Genomic DNA, 13,902 nt, shown 5'->3' on the forward strand with positions numbered 1-13,902 from the left:
GGCGCGGCCCGCCATAGTGACCAGGCACTGCTGACTGCTGAGTGCAGAGTAACCCAGTGTCCAGTAACTCAGTAGTCAGAAAGGTTAAAATGTTGGATTCTGTATGGACAGCAACAGTTATTATTCACGTAGCAGCTTCAATCACAACTTTATCTCAGTTATTCAATCAGATTCAGACAGGGGAAGAAGAACAAGATTAAAAGTGAAGTTTTTTTTATTATATAAGTCATTTGTTTGCTAAGCTGGTAGATCGAACAAAAGTCATATCTAATAATTAAACAAGCAAATCAACATTATAAGCTGGATGCAGGAATTACAGAATATACGAATTCTTTAGCGAAACTTGACTTCGCAATTAATTCAGTGGCAAAAGAAACAAACTGCATATTGTCAGTATCTAAAAAGCATTTGCAAGAGGAGGACGGAATTTATTTCAATGACTGACAATAGCATAGATCCAGGCGGGTCGACTATATAAATAGTTAATAAAAAAGTAGACGTCGTGTCGCCAGGTTAGCATATTGCATCAAAAGGCGGGTCGCCATAAATATTTGACCAAATTATGTAGGCGTGTCGCCATTTATTTAATTATAGGCGAGTTGCCATCTTAGTCACAACAAACAGACGTGTCGCCATGAATCATCGATGATGCCATGATTTTAATCAAATAAGTATCTAAATTAGACTTCGCAATCAATTCAGTGGAAAAAGAAACAAACTTTTCGTCAATGTTTCAAAAGCGTTTGCAAGAGGAGGACGGAATTTCTTAGCTGTTTTCATGTATTTAGTATAAAGTTGAAGTTGACTGCTGGATACAATTAAGCATTTATTGATAATTTTACACAGTTTTCATGTAGTTTTCACGTAGTTTTCGCTAAGTTTTCAGAGGGATCTGATTCAATTCAGCAATTCAATTCAGGAGTGCGGCGGTAGTTGAAGTCTATTAAGGAGAGAATTGCTTACAACGTCTTCATACTACGTCCACTACATGTTTAGATTTTTGGATGGTCGATCCGTGCTTCTCAAGCTGAGCCCATTCCGTTGCCAGTTGCAGTTCGTAGTCTGAATTCGTTTTATAAGCAATCTCTCTCCGAATTGGCAGTAAAGCAAAGATTTTGATAGGTGATGAATCATTGAATTCTATGTTTATTTTGTCATTGATATGCTGAAGAAGGCATGTGAAGCAAAGAATTTGTATTTCTCTAGAAGTATCTCAAATTCTCAAAACGAAGAGAGAAAGTATAATTAGCCAAATATCACTGAATTTAAATGATGTTAAAATATGTTTAGTATTAGTATTTAGGGATTTTTTTTATACTTACTGTTTATATTTTTATCCTTTTCCTCAATAACTGTTAATATTATCTTTTATACATCATTAAAAAATAGGACTTTAATCTGTTTGTTTAGTTCAGACTCTATTCTGTTTGTTTAGTTCAGACTTTAATCTGTTTGTTTAGTTCAGACTTAAATCTGTTTGTTTAGTTCAGACTTTAATCTGTTTGTTTAGTTCAGACTTTATTCAGTTTGTTTAGTTCAGACTTTATTCTGTTTGTTTAGTTCAGACTGGTTTAAAGTGGGGGAGGGGAGGAGGGTCAGATGATTAAATCTAAACATCTTTATCTAGATGATTTAAGCACATTCCTTATTTAAAATGCGTTCCCAAATTAGAACGCGTTCTTGATAATAAGAATGTTTAACGATTTTAACCGTTCTTTTCAAGCAATTCCCCTTCCGTTCCGTTCTGTTCTTTTACTAATCGTTCCAATATTCTTAAGAACGCGTTCTAAGCGTTCGTTTTTTTTTCGGAACGATGGGATCGTTCTTGATCGTTCCGTTCGTTCTCGGCAAAGAACGATCGTTCCACCGTTAACGCGCCCAGCCCTAGTTGGAGTTTATTAAGGAGAGAATTGCTTACTACGTCTACTACATGTTTAGATATTTGTATGGTCGATCCGTGATTCTCAAGCTGAGCACATTCCGTTGCCAGTTGCTGTTTGTAGTCTGTATTCTTTATTCTTTTTATAAGGAATCTCTCTCCGTATTGGCATTAAAGCAGCGATGTTGATAGCTGATGAATCATTGAGTTCTATGTTTATATTGTCACTGATATGCTGAAGAAGGCATGTGAATCAAAGAATTATTATTTCTCTCGAAGTATCTCAAATTCTCAAAACAAAGAGAGGAGAGAAATAGCAGTATTAAAGTAGTAAACACTCGAATATTTTGTAGAATAAAATATTAAATTCTAAAAATATTGTGTTCGCAGGTGGAATGGTGAGTGTCATAGTTGTCGGAGGCGCCGCAGAGAGTATGTTTTCATCAGAATCTCAAGTATGTTTCTTGTAGTTTGATCAAGTGTCAACTAAATGTTTCTTTAGTTTAATATGAATGTCAACTATGTAATTTTCTTAAGTTTAATCTAAGGTAATGCCGTGCCCACCAACAAATACCAAATACCAACAGTTAATGGCAAAATATCTTCTGTTTGCACCACTATAAAATTGAGATCGTTAACTAACGGTAACTTAAAAAAATACCGTATTTGAAAATGAATGTTCTGTTCCTGAAAATTTTCTTCATTAACGATTGGACTAACCGTTAACCAAACGTATAAAAAAGTTGGAATTTGCTCAGAGCTGAAAACTTTAGAATAGTGGATATTGAGATTAATGCTTGATCCTCTCTTTTTTTAATATCGAGACCAACCTCATCTTGTACTTGTACCATGAAAAGTGTATGAAATTCAACCAATCCGAGTCGCATTGCATGGGAGGGACTCTCTAAATTTAAAAAAGGGTTTTTTGATTTTTCTCTACTTTATCCAAAAAAGTACGGTTTAAGAAGAAAATCAAAAGTGTGTCCATTGGATACTTACTCAGATTAAGTAATTGGGATTTAGGATATCTCATTCTAAAGCTTTCAGCTCTGCTCTATCTCTCGAATATGCTTACTTTAATTTCCATTTTTTTTTGTACGAGTCCCAATTTGGCTCTTTTCATGTCCCAACAATTCAAATTGCAAGTCCCTTCAAGGCATTTTCTGTAAATAGCATTACAATTGTAAATGTTTTCTGCAAATCAAGAAATTACCTTTTAGAAAGATTGTATTGGTCAGAAAAAGTTTAAGTTGCGGCAATATTTTATAAAACATTTGCACTTCAGTATTGATTTATTTCAATTCTAGTGATTTATTGTGTTCAGGTTTCCCTGGTATTGAATAAAAGAAAAGGATTTATAAAGATTGCTTTACAGCATGGAGCACAGGTATGTACAGCCATTTTATTAGCGCAATATTTTGGTTTAGACGCCATTTTGTTTTAGACGCCATTTTATTTTAGACGCTATATTTTTTACGCGATCTTATTTTTGACGCCAGCTGTTTTTGACGCCATTCTGTTTTTGACACCATTCTGTTTTTGACGTCATTCTGTTTTTGACACTTTTCTGTTTTGACGTTATTCTGTTTTTAACTCTTAGATAACTATTGTTTATTAGAGGGACTGTAGACTAGAGTGTTGAAGTAATTACAAGTGGTCCACCAGCTTTAAAGTGGCAACCCATTCTTAGTTTAATAGACGTTTTAGGACTATTCATGTTTCCTTTCTAGTCACAATATTATAGCTTTTATTTGTTAAAGTGTGTTGTTCTTCAAGACGCCGTTCCTTCATCGCTTTACCATTTAAACACTTATCTGAGCTGAAACCTTCAGAATTAAGGATATCGAAATCAATGTTTAATCTCTTTTTTGTTGATTTCAAGATTAATTGAATTAGATTGGTTTGGAGAAACCAGAACAGTCGGACAATTTTTAATTTTACGCGCTATTTAATGAATGAACTCTTGCATTGGTCGGAAAATGACAAAAATAGAAGAAAGGAGTGGATTTAGAAGGAAATTAAAAGTGTTCACAATTGGATATTCAAATTAAGCGACCGAGATTAAAGGTATTCAATTCTTTCAGCTCTGAGCTGAAAACTTTAGAATTGGATACCCTTAATCCCAATCGCTATATCTGAATATATCCACTGTGGAAACTTATGATTTTTTAATCCTCTTTTTTGGTACACTCTGATAGATAGAATTTTAGGCACTTAAGTGGAGTGGATACAGAATACAGATTATTATAATCTGAAGATTAACAAAAAGAGAAGATCAAGCAGTGGTCTCAATATCCACAATTCTAAAGTTTTCAACTCTAGTTAGTTATATTAAACGGCACTAGATGACTATAAGTTTTTGAATTTGATGCAACTTAATCAAATTCTCCTAAATCCCCTTCCAATTAATCTGTCCCAGATTCCATCTCCCCTTTTCACTCTTTCCTAATAGTTTAACCTTCCCCCTCTTCTTGGCTCATATCTCCTTAATTCTATATTCGTGACACTATAAGTGAAAATACAGTGTCTCTTGATTTCATAATTCAGGATTTCATGTCACTGTTTATATCTTAAAGAGACTGTCAACTAATTTGCAAGTAATCCTGCATAAAATAATTTTTTTTCTTAATTTACGACGCTGCCCTTTTCACTGTTTTTTGTTTTGTTTTGAAGTTTCTTGCGGAATTGCAGCAGAGACAATTAAGGAAGGCAAATGCCAGAATATATCTGGGGTTTAAAGATAATGAACGACGATGTCTTCCTCATCGTTTCTCAGATAAAGATGTAAAGCTAGGGAATCTGTTGCTCAGATAAAGATGTAAAGCTAGGGAATCTGTTGCTCAGATAAAGATGTAAAGCTAGGGAATCTGTTGATCAGCTAAAGATGTAAAGCTAGGGAATCTGTTGCTCAGGTAAAGATGTAAAGCTAGGTAATCTATTGCTCAGATAAAGATGTAAAGCAAGGTAATCTGTTGATCAGATAAAGATGTAAAGCTAGGGAATATGTTGCTCAGATAAAGATGTAAAGCTAGGGAATCTGTTGCTCAGATAAAGCTGTAAAGCTAGGGTATCTGTTGCTCAGATAAAGATGTAAAGCTAGGATATCTGTTGATCAGATAAAGATGTAAAGCAAGGTAATCTGTTGATCAGATAAAGATGTAAAGCTAGGAAATTTGTTAATCAGATAAAGATGTAAAGCTAGGTAATCTGTTGCTCAGTTAAAGATGTAAAGCAAGGTAATCTGTTGCTCAGATAAAAATGTAAAGCTAGGGAATCTTTTGCTCAGATAAAGATGTAAAGCTAGGGAATCTGTTGCTCAGATAAAGATGTAAAGCAAGGTAATCTGTTGCTCAGATAAAGATGTAAAGCTAGGGAATCTTTTGCTCAGATAAAGATGTAAAGCTAGGAAATCTGTTGCTCAGATAAAGATGTAAAGCTATGGAATGTGTTGTTCAGATAAAGATGTAAAGCTAGGGAATCTTTGCTCTGATAAAGATGTAAAGCTAGGGAATCTGTTGCTCAGATAAAGATGTAAAGCTAGGTAATCTGTTGCTCAGATAAAATGTAAAGCTAGGTAATCTGTTGCTCAGATAAAGATGTAAAGCAAGGTAATCTGTTGCTCAGATAAAGATGTAAAGCTAGGTAATCTGTTGCTCAGATAAAAATGTAAAGCTAGGTAATCTGTTGCTCAGATAAAGATGTAAAGCAAGGTAATCTGTTGCTCAGATAAAGATGTAAAGCTAGGGAATCTGTTGCTCAGATAATGATGTAAAGCTAGGGAATCTGTTGCTCAGATAAAGATGTAAAGCTAGGTAATCTGTTGCTCAGATAATGATGTAAAGCTAGGAAATCTGTTGCTCAGATAATGATGTAAAGCTAGGAAATCTGTTGCTCAGATAATGATGCAAAGCTAGGGAATCTGTTGCTCAGATAATGATGTAAAGCTAGGAAATCTGTTGCTCAGATAAAGATGTAAAGGGGAAGGGGAATTTCAAGATTTGAAGTTGTGTTTAAAATATGAAATAATATACTTTAAAAAATGATTTTGTTTTATTTCAGCTTGTTCCAACCTTTTCTTTCGGTGAGGCTCATGTGTATAATATTATGAACACTCAGGAAGGAACTTGGATTCGGAATCTTCAAGAGAAATTCAGGTTACTTCCTGAATACTTGAAATATGTCTGTATTTCTATTCTAGGAAAATTTTCTGATTTTTTCACCAATATAATTGAGGCTGTAAATCACAATAAAAATATTTTTAAACTTATTTCCTAACCGCGGTGCTCGGCTCCAAAATGTACTTGTCCTAAGTTCTAACCAAATAACTGGCGAAATAACGTTTAATTGTTTCATTAAGCGTGATTATCTGAGATGGAATTTAAAGAATTTGAGTCGCGGTTTAAATCTGCCAAAACCCGGTTTAAATTAAGCGCCGGCTTAAATCTTGAAGCATTTGATACAATTTTAAGTGGAACCAACCATATTTAAGCCGCAGCTTAAATTTAAACCGCCGCGCAAATTCTTTAAATTCGGCCACTGGTCGTATATTTTAGGGCCATGTGGGGGGGGCAAGGGGTCTGACAGTCCTGAGATGGAATTTAAAGAATTTGAGCCGCGGTTTAAATCTGCCAAAACCCGGTTTAAATTAAGCGCCGGCTTAAATCTTGAAACATTTGATACAATTTTAAGTGGAACCAACCATATTTAAGCCGAGGCTTAAATTTAAACCGTAGCTCAAATTCTTTAAATTCGGCCACTGAACTAGGAATTTAGTGTTGTATTCTCATAATCCCGATCGCTTGATCTCGATATCCGCAGTGGGCACTTTTATTCTTAGAATTATTAAAGTTAATTTACCAGGGTCCGATTACCATGCAGATTATCGAATTAATTAATTCATTCTGCAGATCAAGAAAAAATCTAGATTAAGCATTGATCTTCTCTATCCAGATAATCCCTAATCTAAAACTAAAATGTTAAGAAATATTGTTGGGTTTGCTCCAGTCCTGTTCTTAGGACGAGGAATGTTCCAATACAATTTTGGACTTATTCCACACAGGTTAGAATTCTACAAGAAGCTTATTAAGTTGCATAAAAACTGTAAAAAGTTTTAATTTAATCCACCAGTTTACGTGCTAATAATAATATTTAAAATGTTCGGTTATTTTCATAAACTCTCAAAAGTGTGATCAATTATTTTATTTTGTTTGAACCCAAAATGACTAGAATTTTACTATTGTGCATATCCTCAATTTTCCTTATTTCCAAATAAAAATTTTCATGAAAAGTTCTCTGGAAGATACTCAACGAGGTTGACTTTCACATAAGGGAAGTGAAAACCAGAAAAATCTGGAATAGGAAATTATAATTTTAGATTTAAATTATTATTATTATTATAAAGATTTATTCACACACAAAGATATAAATACATATATAAAGGGTGTAGTTTAAATTTGTTTAAATAATTTTTTTTTGAAAATACAGGTTTCCAAAAGAAAAGAGAAAAAATATGCAAAATTATGCACAAAAAGAAAACATTGATTTTTACTCACTACATAACATATTTATCATTTCAGTTATTACGTAATCATCGAATCCTTGTTTCGTAATTTATTTCGATTGTTTTTATACACCCTATACCCGTCAAAGAATGGTGGTACAAAAAAACTGATAATTAACAAAAAAGTTATTAATGCAAAATTAAAGGAAATACGATTTTAAATATGATGTTTGTGACAATTAAACACATCTGAGCCCGCGATTTAAAAATTTTGGCTCGAGCCGTAATTCCTTAAACCCGACTTTAAGACCCGATGTCGACCCAACTCTGACGACAGCTTGTGTCACGTGATTGACAGCTGCAAGATCTTCGGCTCGACTTAAGCCCGATTTTAAGACCCAAGCGTTGACCCAACTCTGACGACAGCTTGTGTCACGTGATTGACAGCTGCAAGATCTTCGGCTCGACTTAAGGAGTTAGGCCCAATGAAAAAAAACAACCTTGGTTGGCTATAGTGGAGAATAAGGCTTAATGTTGAGTCTTGTTCTCATAAAAACCAGGAATGCGCCAATTCTTTCCATGAAAATCGCCTAATAGAATAATAACCGGTTTTTTTTTAACTCAATTCCGTTGAAAATAAGATGCAGCTTGAATCCGAAAGCTCAAGCTTAAATAAGGCCCAACAATAGCTTAGACTCGAGTCGTATTTTCACGATTTTTTTAATCGCGGGCTCATCAATGTTTAAGAACGAGCCAAAAAAGATGCCTCTAAGAATTATAGTCTTTTTGGTTCAATATTGAATTTTAAGAGCTCATTCCTAAAAGATTGAAAATTAAATATTATCAATTGTTTTTATTTTTAGAAAACCGGTTAATGTTGTCGTTGGCGAACCTATACCAGTAGAGAAAACCTCCAATCCTACAGGTTTAATATATTTATTATTTTTATTTTTTATTGATTACAGGGATACCCACAATGTTTGAAACTTTAATGTCGACATGAAACTCTTGAAATATAAATATTTTGTGTCTATATTTGGTATTATGCCTTGAAAATAGTTTAAAAAAGAATTTGAGATGTTTAGCAAACTAAAATAAGTGTACATCTACCGGGAACCTTGAATGTAGGGACAAATTTTTAATAAATTCTGCACAATCGTCTCCGAGGTCTCATCTTTATATGGGTAACCCTGTGGGCCTGTACCATCCTTCCAATGAAGTAATATTGTAATTTCCATCCGACTAAATGACCAATTAAAAAAAGTATACAAACTTGCTTTTAAATCTTATGTTATCCCAAATTTTTTTAATTTTTATAATATAGTTAAAAAACGAATCAAAATGGACCAACTGAAGGCACATCTCTAGATATCAGATATAACGAAGCAAATCAATCGTTAGCTGCAACGATTTGTAAAATCGATCTTCTGCAAGATGTCAAGATTTTAATTAGCGTAACAAAATTTTGAAAGCCTAAATATTCTGGGAGTTTATCAAATGGATAATAACAATGCTCAACTCTAAGTATCTAAATATAAATAAATATAAAACCTTAAAAATAAATGCCTTCTCTTCGATGGAGTAATTAGTGTCCCTAAGTGTTTTTACCACCTGCCCCGGCTGGTTGAAATTAAAGTTTAATACTTTATTAAATCAAGTTTATGATATCTCGTACATTATTCCAAAACAAAATCTAGAGTTCTTCACTTTATTTTCATAAAATGTAAGAAAGATATTGATGCCAAAAAAAAAAAGAATTTTCAAAGTCATTTCATTGAAATTGTGTCAAAATTAACTGTTATATGAGTGTTTAAGTTCAACCTTTTACGTTTTCTAAAATAAGAAAGAATAAAAAATTGCCATTTTCTTGCCCAACTTGCCTTTTTTCAATACAAATTAGGTTCTTTCTGTCTCCTTATATTTATGATTTCCTGCTACTGTAAAACTTGCTTTTTTGTTGTTGCCCAATCAGTAATAAAGCTAAGATAAGACTACATCTATGGCAGAAGATTAAAATTAACCATAAGATTGCCATATTTTAAGAATTCCAGGTGGTCTTTACAGTCTTATCCTTGTTGGTAACCCTAGCTGAAGATACATTAGTATTGTGAGCTTTGTGAAATATTTACAGTCTTTTCATTAAGCCCAAAGGGACTATGCACGTAATTTCAAAGAGTCAGTCATTAAGTTAATCTATAGTGATTTACATTACATATTTAAATTTCACCTAAGCAAAAATGAGACCGCTAACGCTGTTTTTCTTTCTTTAAAGTGTTAAATTCTTATAATTTCTTCCCTAGCCTGTACACTTCATAAATTCTAAAGTTACCCCTAAAGTGAAACCATTTATTAAAACTATAAAATCCTAGGATCAAAACTATATTTTTCACGCTTGTTAATAAAAGAGGTTAAAGGTATCGTTGTGAATTGAACTATTTAGGGTTTTATAAAGTCTCTGCAGTTCTTAAACATTATGTAATGTTACAAACTAAATTTTGTTATATTTTAGTTGAAGAAATCGAGGATTTACACAAGCAGTACGTTACAGCTCTTGTACAACTGTACGACAAGTATAATCCTGTGTACGGAGACACAAATATATCTCTAAATATTGTGTGAGATATATTACGATATTTCTCTTGATATTTTGTGATCTATTGCTGCAAATATTAATTGCTTTTATTCCTTTTTTCTATTATTTACAAATATGTTTATAAAATCCAGATTTGTAATTTTTATGTTTTATTGAATATTATATATAATTAGTTTATTTAGTTCTATCTTAAATTTTATTTATTTTATCCTAACTTTAAAAAATGCCCACCAATAACTTGTATTTAATAAATAAAGGTATGCATCATGATTTTTTTTAATGTATTCTTATTTAAAATGGTGTGAATGAAAATTTTTTTATTTGGAGAAAGAAATGTCGCGGAGGATGAAATAATTTGTACTTGTTATAACGGACATATTTTTAGACTTTTTACGGGCACATTTTATGACAATACAGTTACAAATAGTTTGAAAATCCTTTTAACATTAGTAAATAAAGACTTTTTTGGTTGAATTCTGGTTGAAAATATTTAAAAAACCTGTGTCCCACATTATATTGGGTCACCGTTTTAGCTCTAAATTGATATTTATGAAACCTAATCAGAAATTTAAAAAAAGGAACCATAAAAAAGTTGTATTTTTCGAGTTCTAAATGAATAATGTAATAGCGGTAATGCTTGGAGATAACCTATAATGATATGAGACGCTCTGTAGTTTTAAATAAAGCTTGACGCCTATTTAATGAGAACTTATTAAAAACTTTTATTGCAAACTTAGCCTGGGATGCACAACTAAAGAAAAGGCTAAAACCCAAGAAATAAAAAGTTAATCCCAATTTGAGGCTCATTAGATTAAATAAATAGCCTAGTTATAGAGGACGTGAGTCAGACTCTAAATAACAACGCATAAATAACTTCCAGTATATATATTTCTATAACTTATTACTAGAGGGTTCAGAACTAGAGTCAATATCGAAATCACACGTGTAGATGTTTTATCAGTACTATGCCCCGTATCCGTTCTATCTCATTCTGTTGAATCTTGTGGAACTAGTTTAACGCGGCCAGGCATCGTCTTCCACATAGTAATACAAAATTCGAAATCGTTCAACGGATTTACTATAATTGTTAGATTTTTATGTTTCATCTTAAAGTTGATTGTTCTCAATTCCGGCGTTCTCTATCAAAGTTATTTACGCATTTATGCAGAGGTAGAAAAAGAAAGAAATTATGATTAAATGCTTGTCAAGTTCGGAAAACGATGATATCTTCCATATCAGTTATCAGCAGATAAAGGAACCGGTTTAAATCTGACAATTATTAAATGGAGGGTGAATTAATAAAATCAGGAGTCAGCAGTTAGTGTCTGACCATCAGGCAGTTAAGCCCTGAATACAGGCACTCTGGAGAAATCCTGTGTTAAATGAATACAGTTAGCATATGGTTCGCTGGTAGTGTATATATATATGGAAAGTTGTATTCAACAATGTGCACAAAATTATTATCAGTATACAGTGTGTTCCAAAGGATATGATCGAGTCATCGGCATAATTATTAAGACACACTACTTCATGTCTATTTACGTCGTGTGGAATTCATGCATTTATTCATTTAGATTTAACGTGCCGCAATTACGTACTTTTCTAATGATACAATGTATAATTGTTTTAATCCTAAAAACTATAATTAAACAATTACGAAGAAGATTATTTTGCTACAGTTTTTTGAATTTGTTGACGTAGCTTTTCATTTTTATTTTTAATGACATTTATTTACAGTTATGTGTAGACTCAAGTTATAGTGAGACTTATGAAACTGTAGAATAGGAAGACGACTTTACATCAAGCCTATTTTTATTCAATAGAGAGAGGGGGACCGAATTTTGTAGATCCAGAAAAATAATTAAATTAGTATTTATTTAGGGTTAGGTTAGGTTAAGACACTTTCTGGGCCGAGCGCTGAGGCCACATGTCTTACATTTAAGACCCCACCAGCTGCCAGTCTCTAATATAATTATATATATATACTAGCTTGGGAACCCAGCGATACCCAGGTTACTAAAAGTTACTCCCGTCGTTTACCCGCACTTGAACGATTTTACTTAGAAACTAAATTATCGCTATCAAAGTCTATATACTCAATTTAATATCTCAAAATCAGGTTAAGAACATTCCTGTGGGTCTCCCGAGGTCCCCAATCAAAATTTGATGCAAATCGAACCACGGGTTCCCAAATTATGATTTGACAAACAAACAAACAGACAGACACAATCATAGATTACAACTTTATTTTTATAGATATACCAGGGCGCCTGTCTTCTATTTCAACTTTTAATTGTGTCTTTATCTGTGAGCATCTTCTCTTTGCTGATTTCATAATATTTTTTCGCGCATTTTCAAAATTTTACAAAACTAAAAAATTTAAATCACAAAATTTTTAAAATTTTGATCATTCATAAACCTTCCCTGGGGTTACGCGAGATCCCACAAAAAAATTAGGCCCGGTCGGTTTAGCCGTTTTAACGTTTATTGAATACAAACAAACAAACACCCAGACAAGCCAAGTATTTATATATAGATATACTGGATGGATATCATATATGTTTATATTTAAGACATATGTTTTACTCCATTAAATGGTTTAATTGTTACGCAGAAACTATTCAATGTGTATCTAAATGCTCATTAACCAGAAAAAAATAACTTTTTCTTTTCGTTATTCATTTAATGCATGAACATTAAGCAATAGTTTCTATTCTTCAAATCATAATAATGACGAGTCAAAAATCGGATAATCTTAGATTGATTGAAAGATTTTTAAGTTTCAAATTTTTAACTTGATTGACGCATCAAATTAAAGTAAACATAATAATGATCTAATATATTAAATTCAATTTTAATTTAAGGCCGGGTGTGTAAAGGAATAATGAAAGGGGTATAGGCTGAAACCTTAGAATCTTAGGCGTTGAATAATAAATATAAGACATCTATCAGATTTTGTATATGCGTTGTAGTATTAAACAGATATTCAACAAATCACAACCAATCTGAAAACGATGATATCCCACAGAAGTCTGAGAATTTTAGGTTTGCTCCTATTATAATTTTTTGAATTTCATTTTGCATTTTTAATAGATATAATTGATAATATTATTACATATTACGTCACTAGAACTTTATGCAATGGCAGTGCAGTATACTGGTCACGTGATCTATTGAAATGTAATAGTCGTCTTTTTGTTGAACGTGGTTTTTATTTGGAAAAAAACAATAAAAAACTTTTTCCTCCAAAGTGTAGTTTTCGTGACGGAAGTTAATATCTTGATTTCCAATTGAAGATTAACTTGTAACATCAATAAAAGAAATTGCTTTTGGAACTTTTCATGGATATAGCTTTACATGTAAGTAGTAGCTATCGATGGGGTTTTCCACAAAGGATGAGATTGTAATGACGACCTGAAAATCATGTAATAAGACACTATACCTAGGGTCAATTAAGTCTTCTGTCTTGAATTATAGTCTTCTAATGGCTTATTCATTGATTTAACAAAGAAAAAAACTAGTTTACAGTTGCAGAAAACCGTAAAAAAAATTACATAAAATCAAAAATATTAATTTTCTATTTTTATGAAAAGTTGTGTATTTATAAATGTTTTTAGTATTAAACATTCTTGTCCCTTCAATAAAAATTGGGTTGCCCGATGCACAACGGTATCATTGAATCAAAATCTTTATCTAATCAATAATCAATAATAATAATAGCTTCGTTTTTTTTATTTAAAAGCGTTTAATTAAAATAGTTTCTACATAGTTTTCCTGTTGTTGAAATGCACAAGTCATTTTGTAGAAAATAACACAATTGAAAATGATCAGTTTTCAAAATTTTAAACACTGACAGCCTAATCGATACTTGAGCAGACAAAGTTTTTAAGGGAACCCTTGTCAATATGATATTCCACTCTATAAATGGAG

The 13,902-nt window shown here is 32.3% G+C and overlaps 1 protein-coding gene across 1 annotated transcript; it reads left to right on the forward strand.

The window, feature by feature from the left end:
- Positions 1-2,269: 2,269 nt before the first annotated feature.
- LOC111710684 (2-acylglycerol O-acyltransferase 1) lies at positions 2,270-10,131 on the forward strand (the record flags this gene model as incomplete). The annotated part of the gene is given in 6 exon segments (XM_023484806.1): positions 2,270-2,334; positions 3,204-3,266; positions 5,939-6,033; positions 6,861-6,938; positions 8,243-8,304; positions 9,889-10,131. Coding segments are annotated over 6 exon segments (473 nt in total), but the record flags the coding sequence as incomplete, so codon positions are not given.
- Positions 10,132-13,902: the final 3,771 nt, after the last annotated feature.

The sequence above is a fragment of the Eurytemora carolleeae genome, unplaced genomic scaffold (genome assembly GCF_000591075.1).
Source record: "Eurytemora carolleeae unplaced genomic scaffold, Eaff_2.0 scaffold1086, whole genome shotgun sequence".
NCBI classification, from domain to species: Eukaryota; Metazoa; Arthropoda; class Copepoda; order Calanoida; family Temoridae; genus Eurytemora; species Eurytemora carolleeae.